At 41.2% G+C, this 20,749-nt stretch overlaps 1 protein-coding gene across 2 annotated transcripts in view; it reads left to right on the top strand.

The window, feature by feature from the left end:
• The first annotated feature begins 722 nt into the window (after positions 1 to 722).
• Positions 723 to 20,749, top strand: part of WHAMM (WASP homolog associated with actin, golgi membranes and microtubules) — a 29,574-nt gene continuing 9,547 nt past the window's right edge. For both annotated transcript variants that reach the window (XM_054451754.2, XM_054451753.2), the window contains exons 1-8: positions 723 to 1,465; positions 4,228 to 4,401; positions 7,774 to 7,924; positions 9,002 to 9,171; positions 10,404 to 10,569; positions 14,182 to 14,369; positions 17,505 to 17,591; positions 17,846 to 17,941. In XM_054451754.2, coding sequence (XP_054307729.1) covers positions 851 to 1,465; positions 4,228 to 4,401; positions 7,774 to 7,924; positions 9,002 to 9,171; positions 10,404 to 10,569; positions 14,182 to 14,369; positions 17,505 to 17,591; positions 17,846 to 17,941 — 1,647 coding nt within the window. In that variant the 5' untranslated portion in view covers positions 723 to 850. The remainder of the gene's footprint in view (positions 1,466 to 4,227; positions 4,402 to 7,773; positions 7,925 to 9,001; positions 9,172 to 10,403; positions 10,570 to 14,181; positions 14,370 to 17,504; positions 17,592 to 17,845; positions 17,942 to 20,749) is intronic.

Here is a 20,749-nt window from a genome sequence, read left to right as displayed (position 1 = left end):
AGATCTAGCTCCACCCTGACACGTAAACTGGATTTCCTGGTATCTCCTCAAACAGGCCTTCAGTAGCCAGGTGGTCATGTCGAGCCCGAGTGTCGGTGTATCCTAAGTTTGCCTGGGCCTCCGTTTCCTTGACTCTAAAGTGAAGAGTTAGAACACAGATTGTATTTTAACACCCTGGTTGGGAGCTGCAGTGCCCTGAATTCCCCCTCTTACTCCACCCCCTCAATACTGACACACAGCCGACACTCGATAAAAGTTTGTTGAATTGACAGAAATAAATTTGTGGCTTCTTGCCCAGTACTTGGCACTTAGAGGCCCTCAATAAATGACTATCGAGTTTATGTTTCATCTCCCCAGCACATTTGTGACATTCTTGAGGGCGGGAACCATGTACTCAATAGGGCCCTGATGATAGAAAAGAAAATCAGCTTGGTCCCTGTTCTCAAGAAGTTCATAGTTTAGTGTGGGAGACTAATACAATAACTGGCCGATTCAACAAATATTTTTCCAACGTCCGTATGTATTGGGTGCAAAAGGTGAGTCAAGAGTTGTATTTCCCAGACTCCTGAACAAGTTGCGAGATGATTGACTCCTGAGGGAGACCTTCTCACCTTTTCATTGGTTGTCGCTGGCCCTCTCGTCTATCACCCAACCAACCCCGAATGCCTCTTGTAAGCCCCACCTCCGGCAGCCAGCCAATCAGAAGTGCCGGGGGCCAGGGCGCTGCTGGGGCACTGACGCGGTTTCGATTCCAGCGAAAAATGCTTTGGCTCGGACTGTCTCGTGACAGGCCGTGCGAGGAGGCCAGGCCCGCGCTCGCCGAGCCCTAGGGCCGCTGCTGCCGACAGCCATGGAGGACGAGCAGCCTGACAGCCTGGAGGGCTGGGTGCCGGTCCGGGAGGGCCTCTTCGCCGAGCCCGAGAGGCACCGGCTGCGCTTCCTGGTGGCTTGGAACGGCGCGGAGGGCAAGTTCGCTGTGACTTGTCACGACCGCACCGCGCAGCAGCGGCGGCGGCGCGAGGGGGCCAGGTTGGGGCCCGAGCCCGAGCCCGAGCCCGAGCCCGAGGCCGCCGTGTCCCCGCCCAGCTGGGCCGGCCTGCTCTCGGCCGCGGGGCTCCGCGGCGCGCACCGGCAGTTGGCGGCGCTGTGGCCGCCTCTGGAGCGCTGCTTCCCGCGGCTGCCGCCGGAGCTGGACGTGGGCGGCGGCGGGGCCTGGGGTCTGGGGCTCGGGCTGTGGGCGCTGCTGTGGCCGACTCGCGCGGGTCCCGGCGAGGCGGCGTTGCAGGAGCTGTGCAGGCAGCTGGAACGCTATCTGGGCGCGGCGGCGGACGGCTGCGGCGGCGCCACAGTGCGCGACGCACTCTTCCCGGCTGAGGGCGGCGCGGCCGATTGCGAAAGCCCGCGCGAGTTCCGGGAGCGGGCCCTGCGCGCGCGGTGGGTCGAGGCGGACGCGCGGCTGCGCCAGGTAAGCGAGGCCGGGTCGCCGGCGTTCGTCCGCGCTTCCGTGGCCTAGGACCCTCTGGGAGGCTCCCCACGCTCCGAGAGCCCTGGCTGACGGCTGACGGGGAGGAGCCGGCGGGCGGAGAAGGCCGCGGGCTCCCCAGTGCCCTCACCTGCGCGGGACCGCTGCGGGAAACCGGCGGGAGCTGCGGGAGGGTCTGCAGAGAGGATAAGCGAAGTTAGAGCCTAGTGTACTCGGAGCTGGAAGCTGGGCTAGGCCCCCAACCTTTGCCCTGAAGATGCTGGCAGAGCAGGATGTTGTAACAGGAAATGCCAGGAATATTGCAAGCAAAACTGAAAACAACCCATCCATGTAGGAAAGAATAACACGGACTAAATGTAAGCAATTCCTGTGTATGAGGGGACGTCGCAAATGGGATGAAATGGTTTAGAGGAAGAAATGGCTTTTAGGAGATAGAGTGTTTTGTTTTAAGTAATATATACTTGGTCAAATGGAAAGCCGGCAGAAGGTGAATTTTATTAATCAGTTTGGAATAACCGCATTAGTGCCCTTTGAAGCTTGAAAGAGGTAGTTTGAGAGAGAGTAATTATTTGAGTGGTAAACTTACTGAACCTAAGGGGAGGGGGAAGTACAAGTTCACAGAAGGGTTTAGGAGAAAATATGCCTTCTAAATCCACACCCACAGTTTACTAAGGAGAGCCAGGCTGGAGTCTCGGCTCACTGCTGTTATTAACCTGAATTATTTTTTTCTGTGCATTCTTCTGAGGAAGGGGAAGTGAAGAGAAGAATTCAGCCTAAGCTAAATATAGAATAAGCTTTCTAAATTAAAATGGTTTTATAAAAGGAGCTCGTTAGTGGGGTCATTTTTGTACTGTGGGTTTTATGTGTAAATATCTACACACCCACTTCTCGTGTTGATTTCACTTTAGAATATGAGGAAACCACAGGGAAGTTTCAGGCCAGTCAGCGTTTGATCTTCAGCTTTATCATTTTCACCTGGATATGAGGAACCCACAGGGGAGTTTCAAAAATGTTATCATTTTGTATCAGACTTGTTTTTTTACACACTCGGTTTCTCACAGAGATAGGTGGTTTCTCCTTAAAATCGAACATGTGTATGATGTATTTTACTGCAGTAAATACTATCAGAAAAGTTACAGTTTTCCTAAATTTAAGTTCACTCTGGGGTACTATAGCATGAATGTAGTTCATACTGTTGAGCTGGCCGTTCACGTTAGTGTAGTTCACATATTTATCTGGAACTTAAAAATGAGGGGTTGGGAGGGGAAGCTTAAATTCAAAACATGTTCAAATATATAATTTTAATATTTAGAAAAGCAATTGATTCTAGAATTAGACCAATTGCTAGTATTGCTAGGATATATAAAATGAAGCTGAATGTTTTAACTCTGGAATTTTTCTGAATAGTTTAAGAAATAAGGCTGAAATGTATCACTTGCCTTAAGTTTACCTTTGCGTGTGTGTTTTAATTTTGTTCAGTGAGGCTGTCACTTAAAAAAAAAACACCCCATAATATTATTACCTGGATAAAAAACTATAGCTGAAAGTAGATCACTTTATCCTTAAGCAGAAGGATGGAAATAGGAGAATTTAAGAATGTATTGGTTGAAAAAAATCTATATTATTTGATTTTATTTCTCTTCTTATGGGAGTAAAATAATTTCCTACCAAGTGAGTCCACCTAGATTATACACTGTTCAGTCTATTTTCTGCCCTGCATTAGAAGCAGTAACCAGCAGAGACTGGAACCACAGTTGAGGCTCTGTAAATGAGTTGACTGCTAAGGGCTTCATGGGAATATTAACCTGGGGCATTGAGAGAATCAACATGCTGAAGTACTTGGAGACAGCTCTGTAATGTTTTATGAGGTCTTTTTTTTTTTATTTTTTTCGAGATGGAGTCTTGCACTGTCGCCCAGGCTGGAGTGCAGTGGCGCCATCTTGGCTCACTGCAACCTCCGCCTCCCGGGTTCATCCTATTCTCCTGCCTCAGCCTCTGGAGTAGCTGGGACTGCAGGCGCCCGCCACCACGCCCGGCTAATCTTTTGTATTTTTAGTACAGACAGGGTTTCACCGTGTTAGCCAGGATGGTCTCGATATCCTGACCTCGTGATCCACCCGCCTCAGCCTCCCAAAGTGCTGGGATTACAGGCGTGAGCCACCACGCCTGGCCCTTATGAGCTTTTAAAAAGGAATACAGCCTCACAAAACCTTTATAGTCAGACAAGTGAAATGAAAAAATACCCACAACCTCAGACCTTCTTTTGGGTCCCTTTCGCTGCATACTTAGCGCATAGTTGAGATTAAATTTTGCACTCTGCCTCTCCATTTAATATTATAAAAGTCTCCTTTTTTTTTGAAATGGATTTTCGTTCTTATTGCCCAGGCTGGAACCACTGCCTCCCAGGTTCAAGCGATTCTCTGCCTCAGCCTCCCCAGTAGCTGGGATTACAGGTGTGAGCTACCATGCCTGGCCAAAAGTCTCCATATTATTAAACAATCTTCAGAAGCACAGTGCTGAATGACTACAGTAATAATATTCTGCCATGGATATATCATACTTTTCTTAACCATTCTTGTTTTATTGGGCATTTTTGATGGAGGATGATAACATTTTCATATTTAATCAATATTTAAAATTGATGTATTAAAAGTTGAGAACACGAAGGTTTCTTTTGTTTAGTTTGTTGGGTATGTATTAAATATACTGTCCTGACTTGAGCTTTATTCACATTTGCTTTCTAGGTTATTCAAGGACATGGAAAAGCCAACACCATGGTAGCATTAATGAACGTTTACCAAGAGGAAGATGAAGCGTATCAGGAATTGGTTACCGTGGCAACCATGTTCTTCCAGTACTTATTGCAGCCATTTAGGGCTATGCGAGAAGTTGCAACTTTATGTAAGCTTGATATTTTGGTATGTTTTTTTTTAATTTTTACTTTATCAGATTTACTATTTGTCATATATTATTTCTTTATTTACACTTAATGTTCAATCTCTGTTTGTACTTTGTTTGGGTTTACCCTTATGTTTATTTATTTACTTATTTATTGATAGAGATGAGGTTTTGCCATGTTGCTCAGGCTGGTTTCGAACTCCTGAGCTCAAGCAGTCTGCCCACCTTGGCCTCCCAAAGCGCAGCATTACATGTGCGTAGTTCACCCTTATGTGTAAATATTGAGTTTATATTTAAAATTGATAGAAAATGAAGACATTTACGTTGGTCATCTTAATAGCTTAAGATTCCTACAGATTTGAAAGAGTTAAATGTTTTTTCTGGCGATGAATTTTTTTTTTTTTCAAGACAGGGTCTCCCTTTGTCAGCCAGGCTGGAGTGCAGTGGCATGATCTTGGCTCACTGCAACCTCCTCCAGGTTCAAGCGACTCTTCTATCTCAGCATCCTGAGTAGTAGCTAGGATTACAGGTGTGCACCACCACACCCAGCTAACTTTTTTTGTATTTTTAGTAGAGACGGGGTTTCACCATGTTGGCCAGGCTGGTCTTGAACTCCTGACCTCAAGCAAGCCACCCGTCTCAGCCTCCCAAAGTGCTGGGATTACAAGCCTGAGCCACTGTGCCCAGCCTGATGAATTGTTTTTGATGTGATGTTTATTTGCTTCAGCTTGTTTTCCTCTAAGGACTTATGCAGATTTCTTAAAATAAGATGAAAATTTAAATAGCAGGACCCTAGATTGTAATTCAGTAACTTAAATTTTAGTAAATGCTGTTATCGCTCTTGCTTCATTGAGCCATCAGACAACCCTGTGACACCATTCAGAAAAGGCATTCTTATTCCAGTGTTACAAATGAATCTAGAGTCCAGAGGAGTTAAATAGCTTGCTTTGGGTCTCAACAACGGGAATCAGAAGACACCTAAGAGGTTTCTTGGTTTCTGCCCCCTGCACTGGGCCATCTTTCCACATAAAACCTCATGACCCCTGCCAGATGATTGTATTATAAAAATAGTATCACATTTAGATGAGACTCATGCCACTCTAACCTGTGGATAAAGTTGTTCTGTTCATTATTTTGAAAGTCTATTATTTGGAAAGTCTACTTCTTGCATACATTTTTCCTTTCTTCTTTTTTTTTTTTTTTTTTTTTTGAGTTAGAGTTTTGCTCTTGTTACCCAGGCTGGAGTGCAATGGCGCAGTCTCAGCTCATCGCAACCTCCGCCTCCTGGATTCAAGCAATTCTCTTGCCGCAGCCTCCCAAGTAGCTGGGATTACAGGCATGTGCCACCACGCCCAGCTAATTTTGTATTTTTTTAGTAGAGACGGAGTTTCTTCATGTTGGTCAGGCTGGTCTCAAATTCCCGACCTCAGGTGATCTGCCCGCGTTGGGCTCCCAAAGTGCTGGGATTACAGGCATGAGCCACCACACCCGGCCTATATTTTTCCTTTTTTTTGAGACGGAGTCTTGCTCTGTCGCCCAGGCTGGAGTGCAGTGGTGCGATCTCAGCGCACTGCAAGCTCTGCCTCCCAGGTTCATGCCATTCTCCTGCCTAAGCCTCCCAAGTAGCTGGGACTACAGGTGCCCGCCACCATGCCTGGCTAATATTTTTAGTAGAGACAGGGTTTCACCGTGTTAGCCAGGATGGTCTCAATCTCCTGACCTCGTGATCCACCCGTCTCGGCCTCCCAGAGTGCTGGGATTACAGGTGTGAGCCACCGCACCCGGCCTGTTTTTCATAAAAGGTGTTTTAAGATATCATTCACAGATTTTTTATATATATATATATAATGTACAATTCAGTGATTTTTAGTATATTCAAAGTTGTGCAGTGATCATTACTGTGTAATTTCAGGACATTTTCACCCCCAAAAGACACCCTGTACCCATTAGTCACTCCCAACACTGGGCAACCACCAGTCTACTTTCTGTCTCTGTGGATTTCCCTGCTCTGGACATAGCAACAGCATTATTCAATATGTGGTCCTTTCACTCAGCACAATGTTTGCAAGGCTAATCCATGTTGGAGCAAATATCAGGATTTCATTTCTTTTTATTGCTGAGTAATATTCATTGTATGGATATATCACATTTTATTCATCAGTTGTGGACATTTGGATTGTTTCCACTTTTTGGCTATTATCAATACTTCTGCTATGAATGTGGGTTTCTGTGTAGACATATGTTTTCATTGCTCTTGTGTACATACTGAGGAGTAGGATTGCTGGGTCCTATGATTACTCAATGTTTAACCTTTTGAAAGACTGCCAGACGGTTTTCCAAAGTGGGTGCATATTTTATATTCCCAAAAGCAGTAAATGAGGATTCCGGTTTGTCCACATTATCACCAGCACTTGTTACTGTGTGTCTCTTTGGTTACAGCCATCCTAGTGGGTGTGAAGAGGTATCTCGTTATGGTTTTGATTTGTAATTCCTTGTCGGCTAACTTGTACATATTTCTTATGCTTTGTAGAAGAAAAATTGCATATTGGATGACATAGCAGTACATGTCTTAGTTCAGGCTGTTATAACAAAGTACCATAGATTAGTGGCTTATAAACAACAAAACTTTTTTTTTCACAGTTCTGGAGGCTGGGTAGTCTGAGATCAGGGCGCTCACAGATCCAGTGTCTTGTGAGGGCCCATTTCTTAATTTGTAGATGACTGTCTTGCTGTGTCTTCACGTGGTGAGGAGCAGAGAAACAGAGATCCTGTGTCTCCTCTTCTTTTTATAAGGGCATTAATCCCATTCTTGAGGGTTCCACCCTCATGACCTAATTACCTCCCAAAGGCCGCATCTTCAAATACCATCACACTGGGGATTTAGGCTTCAACATATGCATTTTGGGGGGACCCAAACATTCAGTCCAGTACCAGTACATGTTATAAGCATGAGGATACAGATACTATCTTTTAGGTGATTATATTACATATCCCTAAAAGAAACGATAACAACAGCTAACACTTAAGTGCTGTGTTCCAGGCCCTATGCTGAGTGCTTGACAACACAGATCACTCATTTAAACAATTGTGTATTATTATTAATAGAAGCATAAGTTGAAAACATTCCTCTCTAGAAAAAGTTATTCTAGGCATGTGAAATGAAAGTGGGTTTTTTTTTCCCTTTATGCCCCAGAGTGTCCTTTTGTCTTACAGGTGGTGCTCAGCTTAGAGCCTTATTCATATGCAGTAAGGGACTGCTGAATGAATGAAAGTTTAATTGACTGAGTAGTAGTGTAGTTAAATTAATCCACGTGACAAATTTCCTTTCAATTTCCTAATGGCTCTACATAACTATTAGCTCTTACTAAGACAATTTTCCTTTCTGTCTGTAGAAGTCTTTGGAGGAGGATGACCTAGGTCCTCGAAGGGTAGTTGCCCTGGAGAAAGAAGCTGAAGAATGGACCAGACAGGCTGAAGAAGCTGTCGTCTCTATTCAAGATACCACAGTGAATTATTTTAAGGAGACAGTAAAAGCATTAGCAGGTGATAATTTTAAAAATGCTATACGAAGATACATGTAATTGATTGTCATTTTATTCAAATACCATTTGAGTCCCTCTTATGCACTAGGCACTATGTTTTCTAGGTGCTGAGAATTCAGTGTCAAGCGTTAAGAGACATTGTATAGTCTGGTGAAGGGAGAGAAATCTTAATTATCTATTCACTGAAGCACATGAAAATGGCAGTGACAATAAATGGCACAAAGAAGAGAGACATGGGCTCTGAGGGTCTGTGAGAGAGAAATTGGGCTTGATCAGGGTGGTGGTCACTGAAGGCCTCTGAGAAGTGGCGCTTGCCCCAATATCTGAAGGGTAAATGGAAGTTGAGAGAAAAGAAAAAGTGAGGAGTGTTCCGGGCAGAAGGAATAGCACTGCCAAAGGTCCCCTGCCTTGAGGGAAGTTGGCAAATAGGAGCTTAAAGAAAACCTGCAGGGCTGGATCGCAGAGAGTGCAGGACAATGTGGTATGAGGGAAAATGCTGGCCAGACAGGCATGGGTCAGACCATGCAGGGGCTTGTGGGCTGGGTGAAGGACTTTTTTTTAGTCTTAAATAATTGTTGATAAAAACATCAAATAGGAAACAACGCCTGTCAGTTTGTTAAGTTATGGTACATTCATAAAACAGAAAACTGCGTAGCTGTTAAGCATGATTCTTGATTTTTTTTTTTTTATGAGTGGCAAGAGTTTCTGATATATTGTGCAGAATCAACAAGATATAAAGCAGAATGATGATCCTGATTTTTTGGTCAAACTATCCATATAAGCCTGTCTGTCTAGCTAGGCATAGAAACAATATGGAAGCAAGTGTGCCAAAATACAAGAAGCAGTTGCCTCAGTTAGGTGTGAGATCATGACTTATTGTCTTTTTAAAAATGGAATACCTAAAATTTTATATCAAGGAACATGTATTATTTTTATAATAATAAAAAAGTTAATAAAATTTCTTTTAAAAAGGATGTTCTGCAGGTAGTATGGAGGCAGTAAAAAAAGGATTAGCTCATGTTTCCCTTTTTAATGTTTCCCTTTTTAATGAGGTGTAATTATTTTTATAATCCAACAGGAATGCAGAAAGAAATGGAACAGGATGCAAAGAGATTTGGTCAGGCTGCCTGGGCCACAGCAATTCCCAGGTTGGAAAAACTTAAGCTAATGCTAGCTCGAGAGACTCTGCAACTCATGAGAGCAAAAGAGTTGTGTTTAAATCACAAAAGAGCTGAAATTCAGGGAAAGGTAAGACAAAGATAAACGTAACTTTGTTTTAAAAATACACTTTTATTTTTAAAACATTTTGTATAAACAAAGGATACAAGTGCAGTTTTGTTCCATGGATATATTGTGTAGTGGTAAAGTTTGGGCTTTTAGTGTAATCATCACCTGTATAATGTAATTGTACCTATTAAATATTTCTCATCCCCCCTTCCACCCTCTTACTCTTCTGAGTCTCCAGTGTCTATTATTCCACACTGTGTATACACATTACTTAGCTCCCACTTATAAGTGAGACCATGTGGTAAAGCACACTTTTATTTTTAGATAGCACTTTTCTTTCCAGGCATTGTTAAAGAGCTTCTTTTCTTCACTTATTCCAACACCATCTTCTATGGAAGGTTAGACATGAAGTTTTCCTTTGGTTAAGATGTTTCAAAATACCATATTGTAGGATTCACTTTATAGTAACACCAAGCTCAGTATTGAAATGGGTACTGTACTTGAAAATCAATCCAGCAATGTTTTCAGTACAACTTTAAAATAATCAAAGAGATACTTCACTGCATAGTCACTTAAATTTTTTCCTATAATCTTATGACTTTAAAGCAGAAAACACTGTAAACACCTGTTTTAGTTGGCTCAGGCTTCTATAACAAGATTAAATATCACAGATTGGGAGGCTTAAACAACGGACATGTATTTCTCACAGTTCTGGAGGCTGGGAAGTCCATGATCAAGGTGCCTGCAGATTCACTGTCTGGTGAGGATCCTCTTCCTGTCTGGTAGACAGCTGCCTTCTTAACTGAGTGCTCATATAGCCTTCCTTCTGTGTGTATGTTTAGAAAGAAAGTGATCCCTCTCTTTCTCTTCTAATAAAGGCACTAATCCCATGATGGTGGTGCTATCCTTTTGACATAATCTGAACTTAATTACTTCCAAAGGACCCACCTCCAAATAACATCACATTGGGAGTTAGAGTGTCAACATACGAATTTTTGGGGGGACACCAATATGCAATACATAATAATACCTCATTGCCATTTATGTTTCTCAGAACCTAAATGTTTTTCTCTGTTTCAAGGATGAGATAAAGTATTTGCATCACTAGATGAAATTAAAAAGTGTTTCTTTCCTATTTGCTTTGTTATATTTAGTACTGAACAAGGAATAGAAAATAGCTAGAATGCTTCTAAAGTTGGTTTTTAATATACTAATTTATTTTAACTTATTTTTATTTTTTCTATGAAAATAAGATGGAAGATCTTCCAGAACAAGAAAAAAATACAAATGTTGTAGATGAATTAGAAATACAATTTTATGAAATTCAATTAGAACTATATGAAGTTAAATTTGAGATATTAAAAAACGAAGAAATACTGCTTACTACACAGTTGGACTCTCTTAAAAGACTTATAAAAGGTAAAATTTAAGTATATAGATTGCAATGTTTAAATTATAAATTTAAGGAAATACAGACCATATTATCAATTACTTTTTGTAAATTATAACATCTGAAAATTTCCAGAAGTTTTCCTTCAGTGGTTTATTATTCAAATAATATATTCATTGTTAACACATAGAAAAACAAAGAAAGAAAAATGATTATTACCCCAATCCCATCATCTAGAGATGCTTAGTGGTTGGCTGGGCACAGTGGCTCACGCCTATAATCCCAGCACTTTGGGAGGCCGAGGCGGGCAGATCACTTGAGATTAGGAGTTCCAGACCAGTCTGGCCAACATGGTGAAACCCCGTCTCTACTAAAAATACAAAAATACTAAACCCTGTCTATACTAAAAACACAAAGTCTGGTGTGGTGGCACGTGCCTGTAATCCCAGCTGCTTGGGAGGCTGAGGCAGGAGAATGGCTTGAACCTGGGAGGCGGAAGTTTCAGTGAGCCAAGATCGTGCCACTCCACTCTAGCCTGGACGACAGAGCGAGACTCCGTCTCAAAAAGGAAAAAAAAAAAAAAGAGAGAAAAAGAGATACTTAGTGGTAACAATTTGCTGTATAACTTTGTAGATTTTAAAATATGCTGATACATAAAAATATAAATTTTTAACCAAAACTACATAACCAGTTCAGTAACATCTTTTTAAAAAATTTTTAATTTTTATGGGTGCATAGTAGATATATATATTTATGGGTTACATGAGATATTTTGACATAGGCATATAATGCATAATAGTCTCTTTTTCATTTAATACATAATAACCATCTTTCTATTTCAGTGAATAATAAAAGTATCAAAATTTTAATGGCTGCATAGTATTCCATTATATGGATATACCGTGATTTCCAAATTTCAGGTATTTTGAACAGTAGTGTAGTGAACTTTCCTTTACACATGTCTTTGAGTATGGGACAGATTATTTCCTTGGAATAAATTTCTAAGGATGGAATTATTGGGTCAAGGGCAATGTATATTTTACATTTTGATACATAACAATACAATAATCATCTGAGATACATTGTTCCTCACCTCTGTATTATTTTCTGATTTCTAAATTTCATACTACATAATGACCCTCTAGATGGGTTGTACATTTAAAATGACGCTCCCAGGCTGGGAGTGGTGGCTCACACCTGTAATTTCAGCACTTTGGGAGGCTGAGTGTGGCAGATCATTTGAGGTCAGGAGTTCAAGACCAGCTTGGCTGATGTGTTGAAACCCTGTCTCTACTAAAAATACAAAAATTAGCTAGGCGTGGTGGTGGGCGCCTGTAATCCTAGCTACCTGGGAGGCTGAGGCAGGAGAATCGCTTGAACCTGGGAGGTGGAGATTGCAATGAGCCGAGATGGTGCCACTGCACTCCAGCCTGGGTGACAGAGTAAGACTCTGTCTCAAAAAAAAAAGAAAAAAGATGCTCCCATCAGCAGAATATGAGTGTGTATGTTTCCCAGACTCATGCCATTCTTTTGCATTTTTGCTTACTTGACAGAGAAAATGGCAGTCTTCCAATTTTCATTTATTTAATTATGAGTGAATATTGAACAAAATTTTGTATGTTTACGAGCCATTTGTACTTATTTTATGAAATGCCTATTCATAGTCTTTGTCCATTTTTCTTTGGAATATTTCCTTTCCACATTAAGAATAATATCCTCTATTGTCTGTCATATGTTGCAAATAATCTCTCCTTGTTATTTGCGTTTTCTTGCCTTTCAGAAATATTTAATTTTTATGAAGTCGCGTTTATCAATTTTTTTCCCCTATGGCTTCTGCTTTTAGTATTATGTCTGGCAATATTCTCCAGTCCCAAAATTATGTCAATATATGCTTATGTTTCCTTTTCATATGTTTATGATGTTGCTTTTTAAAACATTTAATTCTTTAGTCCAGGTGGAATTTATTTTGATTGTGGTAGGAATTGAACCTTTCCCTCAAATTGTTAAGCAGTCCCAATCACTGATTTTAAAAACATTTTCCCTAAATGTTTAACGTTTCTCAAGTTAAACATTAGATTGACTTTGGTCTGTTTCTGTGTTGTTCTCCTCCATTGGTTTGTGAGTAGCTTCTGCTGCTGGCTCCATACCGTTCCCATGACTGTACCTTGGAAGCACATTTTAGGGTCTGGTAAGGCAAGTACCTCCCCCATTACTTCTCCACAAGTTTTCTGACTATTTTCACTCCTTTATTCTTCCAGATGAAATTTAGAATCAAGTTCAAAACAAAAACTCGTTGGAATTTTGATTGTGATTTTACTTAAAATTAGAGATTACTTTGGGGAGAATAGTGGTCTTTGCAATTTTGAATCTTCCTACCCAAGAACATGGTATGTCTCTCTCCATTTATTTAAATCTTTTTGCCTAAAGTTCCTCCAAGTTTAATAAATTTCTTCACATAGATCCTGAACTTTTAGTTTAATCCTGAGTATTCAGAATTTTTTGCAGTAGTTTCAGGTTATAAGCATTTTACATATTTAGGAAAAAAATTACATTAAAAAAAGAAGTTAATCTGGAAGGATGCATGCCAAATTGTTCATAATGTTTTTCCTCTGAGAATGACTCAGAAGGTTTGGGGAAAGAGCAAGAAAATTTCACTGTTTTATGTACTTCTGGAGGGTTTGAATTTGTTACAGTAAGCATGGCTTTAAAAAAATCAATATGTAATCAAGATAATATATGACTAAGACATCTTAATAATATATTGCTGGTAGAATATAAGTTGCTTTTCTGGAGGGCAGTTTGTCAATGGATATCAAGATCCTTAAATACTTACCTGCTAAGGAAGTGATAAAAAGTGTACACAAAGATTTATACAGGGATGTTCATCACAGTGAAATGAATAATAATGGAACATTGGAACAGCCTAACAACATGGACTGCTTAAATTAGAGAATACTATGCTGCCATTAAAATTTATCTTTTTAAATTTTTTTTTATTTTCGGAGATGGAGTCTTGCTTTGTTGCCCAGGCTGGAGCGCAGTGGCACGATCTCGGCTCACTGCAACCTCTGCCTCCCAGGTTCATGCTGTTCTCCTGCCTCAGCCTGCCAGGTAGCTTGGATTATAGGCACACGCCACTGTGCCTAACTAATTTTTGTATTTTTAGTAGAGACGGGGTTTTGCTGTGTTGGCCAGGCTGGTCTTGAACTCCTGACCTCAGGTGTTCCGCCTGCCTTGGCCTCCCCAAGTGCTGGGATTACAGGCGTGAGCCACCGCGCCTGGCCTAAAAATGTATTTCCATCCCATGGAAAATGTTCTTTTAGAACTCCATTGATATGTGTAGCTATGTAAGTAGTATGTGTATGTGTGTGTGTGTATATATATACATATGTCTGTATATACACGTATATATACATGCATACACTACATGTATATACACACATGCTACTTACATGTATATAGTCATGTATATATACACATGTGTGCATGTATATTACATATACACATATTTTTCATATATGTTAATAGTGCTTCTCAGTGGTGGGATTACAAGTGATCTTTATTTTCCTTACATTAAAAAAGTTCAATGCATTTTTTAAAATAATAAAATACGTTTTAAACAATCATTAATACATTTTTAGAAAAACAGGATGAAGTTGTCTATTACGATCCATGTGAAAATCCAGAGGAACTTAAAGTCATTGACTGTGTTGTGGGGCTGCAGGATGATAAGAATTTGGAAGTGAAAGAACTCAGAAGGCAGTGCCAGCAGCTGGAGTCTAAACGGGGCAGGATCTGTGCCAAAAGAGCCTCTCTCCGGAGTAGAAAGGTAGGTACGCTCAGAGTGGCTTTCTTTTCTTTTCTCTTCCAGAGATTTATTCTTGTATGAAGGATAAAGAGGTATTGAAATAAGGTTTTTACCAACACAGTGATTACTTTTTTGTGTGCTTATGTACTTATCCATGGCTATAGTTAAAATGCTTTTAAATATTTTTCTTAAAAATATTTTTTTTTCTTTTGGGATTTAAGCATTTAGCAAATCTCAAGGTTTTAATTTATTCATTCAACAGCTATTTGTTGAATGCCCGTTGCATACACAGGCACACAGGCACTTTATTTTTATTTTTTTGAGACAGAGTCTTGCTCTGTCACCCAGGCTAGAGTGCAGAGGCATGATGTTGGCTCACTGCAACTTCTGCCTCCTAGGTTCAAGCGATCCTCGTGCCTTAGCCTGCCAAGCAGCTGGGTTTACAGGCATGCGCCAGCACACCCAGCTAATTTTTGTATATTTTGTAGAGATGGGGTTTTGCCATGTTGGCTAGGTTGGTCTTGAGCTCCTGACCTCAAGTGATCCGCCCACCTTGGCCTCCCAAAGTGCTGGGATTACAGGTGTGAGCCACCGCCCCTGGACCACAGATACTTTAAAAACCACAATAGGTAGAAACTCTGTTTCTAATAGCCAACTATAACAATTCTAAATATATTTTACTGTAAATTATTGAGTACACAAAACAATTACAGATAACAATATTCAGCTCACCTCAGACCTTATATTTGGTGATTTTTTTCTTAATTTTTAAAAATCCATGAATACATAAAAAGATAACACTAAGAAATTTCATTTTTTCTGACAGAAAAGGAAGCTCCTGTATATCATTTTTATACAGACTTTTATATGTATTTACTCATATTTACTATACTTTTCTCCTTTTTTTTTTGTTTTTTTTTTGAAACAGAGTCTCGCTCTGTCTCCCAGTCTGGAGTGCAGTGGCGCGATCTCAGCTCACTGCAACCTCCGCCTCCCAGGTTCAAGTGAGTCTCCTGCCTCAGCCTCCCATGTAGCTGGGATTACAGGCGCCTGCCACCACACCCGGCTAATATTTTTTTTTTTTGAGATGGAGTCTCACTCTGTCGCCAGGCTGGAGTGCAGTGGCACGATCTCAGCTCACTGCAACCTCTGTCTCCAGGATTCAAGCCTGCCTCAGCCCCCTGAGTCGCTGGGATTACAGGCATGTGCCACCACCCCTGGCTAATTTTTGTATTTTTAGTAGAGACGGGGTTTCACCATGTTGGCTAGGCTGGTCTTGAACTCCTGACCTCAGGTGATCCACCTGCCTCGGCCTCCCAAAGTGCTGGGATTACAGTCATGAGCCACAGCGCCTGGCCACGCCCGGCTAATTTTTGTATTTTTAGTAGAGACGGAGTTTCACCATGTTGGTCAGACTGGTCTTGAATTCCTGACCTCAAGCAATCCACCTGCCTCAGCCTCCCAAAGTTCTGGGATTATAGGCGTGAGCCACTGTACCCAGCCTACTATACTTTTCTTATTAGAATTAAGAAAACATGAAAACTGTGACTTTTGTAGCTTATAAAAATGTTCATTACTCTTCCATGTAAATACAAATACTTAAGAAAAACTTGGCTAGGTGCCATGGCTTATGCCTGTAATCCCAGCACTTTGGGAGGCTGAGGTGGGAGACTCACTTAAGGCCAGAAGTTCAAGACCAGGGACAACACAGTGAGACCTCATCTCTATGGTGCGCACCTATAGTGCCAGCTACTCAAGAGGCTGAGGCAGGAGGATCGCTTGAAGCCAGGAGGTCGAGGCTTCAGTGAGCTATGATTGTACCACTGCACTTTAGCTGAGGTGCTAGAACAAGACCCTGTCTCTAATAAAAAAATAAAAATAAAAAACTTTGTTAGAAGAGTATATTCTTTGCATGTTTGTGTTTAAGAATTGTACTTCTGGATTTAGGAACTGTTATTCAGAGGATTTGAAGATATACAGTTATTTGCCCTTTGCTCCACATTTCAGAAAACCCATGAGCCCTAGGAGGACTCTCCTTTGGCACTCCCATGGTGCTGTGGATGAACAGATGCCTCCACCTCCTTGGCAGTGTTATATGTATATATATATATATAAAAAATGCTCCTATGCCTTCTCTTATCCAGACTTGGAGCATTAACCTTCACTCTCAAGATATAATCACTCCCCCTACCCCATTTAGAGGAGCTCTTTCCACTGATTCTGGAAATGTTGGAATTTGGAAGGCACTTGGTTAATAGAATGGTAGTTGAGGTGAGCTATCAACTTGGGTTCATATCACAGCTTGGCCACTTAGGTAGCCATGTGACCTTAGGCAAGTTACTTAAATCTCTTTTGAGCTCACAGTTTTCTCATCTGTTAAAAGAGGATGATAGGCCGGTGCAGCACCCGTAATCCCAGCTACTCGGGAGGCTGAGGCAGGGGAATCGCTTGAACCCGGGAAGCGGAGGTTGCAGTGAGCCGAGATCACGCCACTGCACTCCAGCCTGGACAACAAGAGCGAAACTCAGTCTGAAAAAAAAAAAAAAAAGATGATAGTGGTAATAATACAAATTTCATGTGAGGATAAAGTATCATAAGGCATGAAAAGTACTTGGCATTGAGGCTAAAACCTACTCAGTAAATGTTAGTATTATCTGTATTACCGTATTATTTTTTACATAGATGAAGGATTTTATGTGCATATAGCATATTATATATTGGTATAGTGCGTGGTTAAGCACAGGTGAAACAGTTCTAATTTTTCAGGTATTTGTAGGTTGCTCTGCTTTTGTAGGTATGCTTGGAAATGTGATGAGTATTTATAATGTTATGGGGAAATGTGTTTAAAACAATCACATTAAAACATCGTTGGGACACATCCCATTTAAGAATGGGGGCTGCCTATATGTCCTCTCATGGTTGGCGGATTGTTTTTCATCTCTTAAAGCACTCTGCTGGGAACAAATTATTTCCATAAGCAGCCAGGCAACCCTCATCATAGACTGTGGAGGAGACAGTACCATTGGGCCACTCCAGAACTAATATTAATGAATGCCTTACACTACAGCCCAAATGCAGTGCTTTTTTCTTTTAACCTTTTATGCTATACCAGGGTAATATTAAAAACCATGTAGGTGATTTGTGTTATTCCACCAGGATCAGTGCAAAGAAAATCATCGGCTCAGATTGCAACAGGCTGAAGAAAGCATAAGATACTCTCGTCAGCATCACAGTATTCAGATGGTGAGTCTCCTCCGAAGGAAAATGTTCTATGTTTGTGTAGCGTAACATGCAGGCCTAGACTTGTGGAAACTGGAGTTGCGCTGCCCTGGACCTGCAGCTGTCAGCCATTAGCCTCCAGGCCTGCAGCTTGGGCGCAGCCTTGGGGTGGTAATGTTGGGGTACAGCCTCTTTCTTTGCTGAGACATTTTTATTGTATGCCAAGACATTTTTTGTAATGTTGAGCAATTTACAAATATATGTTTGTTTAAATATAGAAAAGAGACAAGATAAAAGAAGAGGAGCAAAAGAGAAAAGAATGGATCAACCAAGAACGTCAAAAAACACTCCAACGATTGAGATCATTTAAAGATGTAAGTTCTATAAACAATCACCTCATCTACACTTCTGGGGAAATAAATGAAGACCACTCTAAAAATGAAAGTATAAAGTATTAAGAACAGGTCATTCAGAACGTGAAACATTTAAAAAATACCATTATTTCTGGTATATCAATAAACAACAAAAAAACAACAACAAAAAATAGAATATCAGTGATTCAAAACCCATGATATAAAATAACTGCTGTTTTTGACATCACAACACGCTTGGGTTCCTGCTTTGCACTCCTCACTGAGTAGTCCTAACTGGCACTGGTGGTTTAGATTGGCAGGGAAAACTGAAAACTGTTCAGCTCCCTTGACTTTAGCTGGCATTTCCCCTCATTTGTAATAAACAGTTCTTTAAAATGTTATCCAGGCAGCATTGTGATATAAGTGTAGTGAAAGTGCCCTGTTAAAAGTAAAATTTAGTGTTGTTTTTTTTTTTTTGATATCTACAACTTTCTTTTTTCTTTTTTTTTTTTTGAAGTATACACTTATGAGGATAATGTTATTTTTTATGCCCTCTGTTCTAGGCCTACATTTGTATTTCCTCCACAAAATGATCCTGAGTCTAATTTTTTTTCTATTTGTTGACTTTATTATTAGAGATAAATTCCTTTAATTAAAAAAAGCTGCTATGAAGATTCAAAAAATAATTTTTTGCTTTTATTTTTAATTGACACATAATCATTGTACATATTTATGAGGTATAGTGTGATATTTTGATACAGGTATATAATGTGTAATGATCAAATCAGGGTAATTAGCATATCCATTACCTCAAACATTTATCTAAAGGTAAATAGGTTTTTTAAAACAATGTAAATAGGGAGTCAGGGACAGTGGCTCACGCCTGTAATCCCAGCACTTTGGGAGGCTGAGGCGGGCAGATTGCTTGAGGTCATGAGTTTGAGACCAGGCTGGGCAACATGATGAAACCCTGTCTCTACTAAAAATACAAAAATTAGCTGGGCATGGTGGTGCATGCCTGTAGTCCCAGCTACTTGGGAGGCTAAGGCACAAGAATCACTTGAGCCTGGGAGGCAGAGGTTGCAGTGAGCTGAACTTGCGCCACTGCACTCCAGCCTGAACAACAGAGTGAGACTCTTCTGTTTCAAAAAAAAAAAAAAAAAAAAAAAAAAAGTAAATAGGGGCTTATTTAAGAATATCATTGAATTTACTGACTGTAAAACATAGACCTGTTTTCATTCCCCAGCCCCTTCACAAAGACCCAAGTTTATTGTAGCCCCCAAAAAGCAAACAACCCACTTTATCCCAGAAAAGATTCTGGAATAGGTATCAGATGCCTTCCGTATACCAGGCACCATGCTAGGCACTTCACATTCGCTTTCACTTAGTTCTTGAAACAGCCTTGTGAGATAGTTTCATCACCACTTTACAAATGAGTAACCAAGGTTCAGAATGGTTGGTTACACAACTTAGTTCAAGGTTAAACAGCAGGAATTGAAGCCAGGTCTTACTCCAGAGCCACACAGGGCTTCTCAGTCTGGGCAACACATCCACATCCCCTGGAGAGCTTCTAAGTATTAAGGCCAGCCCCACCCACAGAAGTTCTGATGTGATTGCCCTGGATCGGGGTCTGGGTGTGAACTGCAGCAGGAAGCATAAATTGAAGGAGCTGCATGAATACCAGATGAACGCAGAGCCAGTGAGGTGGAGAGGAATTGGCTGATCGCCATCACCAAGAGAGTTTCGATGAACAGAATGGAGTCAGTGTGGAGGAAGGGATCCAAGCGCAACCAGCCCATCTCCTCAGCCCTCACTCAGATCAAGGAATTGTTTGGCAATACAGAAAATTACTTTTTCACGTGTGGGTGGTATGAAAATGGGAGGGGTAGGCAGATTTAAAATGACAGAATCAGGCCTCCTAAGCTCCCAACGAAACTGGAACAGTTAAACGCTAACAAGTTCACCCCAAATTGGGATAAATTGCTGGTTTTCTAGTCCAAAAAAGCCCATATGGAGGTATGCACTTGCATGGGGTGATAGGAAAGTCTTTGTGGCTTAAATTTTGGGTAAAATAGTTTAAGAATTCAGTTTCCTTCAGTTTAATGAGCCACCTGTGTGACGAAAGCTCATGGGCTTTTGGGATGTATGGACAGCAGCATCCTGTGTAGAATAAGGGAGTTCTGTGTTTACCAAGAAGTGCTACCCTTGAAGGGGACATAGCCAATTTGAGCACATTTGGAAGGGAGGAAATAGGAGAGGGAGAAAACTAGAAATAAAATCATGTGATACATGGTATCTGTTGCGATCAAGGAAGTTTTTTGAATATCTGAAGGGCTGTACGAGGTAAAGGATTTAATTTATTGTGGGTGGACAGACTGTCTGTGCAATGTAAGGCAGAACTCGGCCAGGCGCCGTGGCTCACGCCTATAATCCCAGCACTTTGGGAAGCTGAGGCCGGTGGATTGCTTGAACCCAGGAGTTTGAGACCAGCCTGGGCAACAAAGCGAGACCCTGTCTCTACAAAAAAACAAAGGCAGAACTTAACAGTCCAGAGTCACAGTGACATGCTGCAGCTGGGATGCCACAGAGGGCATCCTTGGGTGGTTCAGGGAACCCCAGCATGAGGGATGACCTGATCAGTTGGATGGAGATCAGTTGGATGACCACTGGAGTTTAGCTCTCTGGCCCAGTTTCTGGGATTCTAATTCTGCTGGCATGGTCTCTGACAGAAGGCTGCAGGATGGCAGCTGCATGGCTGTGTCTGCATCAGGGAGGTTTGGGGGCTTGTCGCCATGACATTGCTATTTGTCCTGAAAGGAGCAGAAAGTG

Source organism: Pongo pygmaeus, chromosome 16 (assembly GCF_028885625.2).
Source record: "Pongo pygmaeus isolate AG05252 chromosome 16, NHGRI_mPonPyg2-v2.0_pri, whole genome shotgun sequence".
Classification (NCBI taxonomy): domain Eukaryota; kingdom Metazoa; phylum Chordata; class Mammalia; order Primates; family Hominidae; genus Pongo; species Pongo pygmaeus.
The sequence above is the reverse complement of the archived record's forward strand: the minus strand, read 5'-3'. Positions and strand labels throughout refer to the sequence as shown.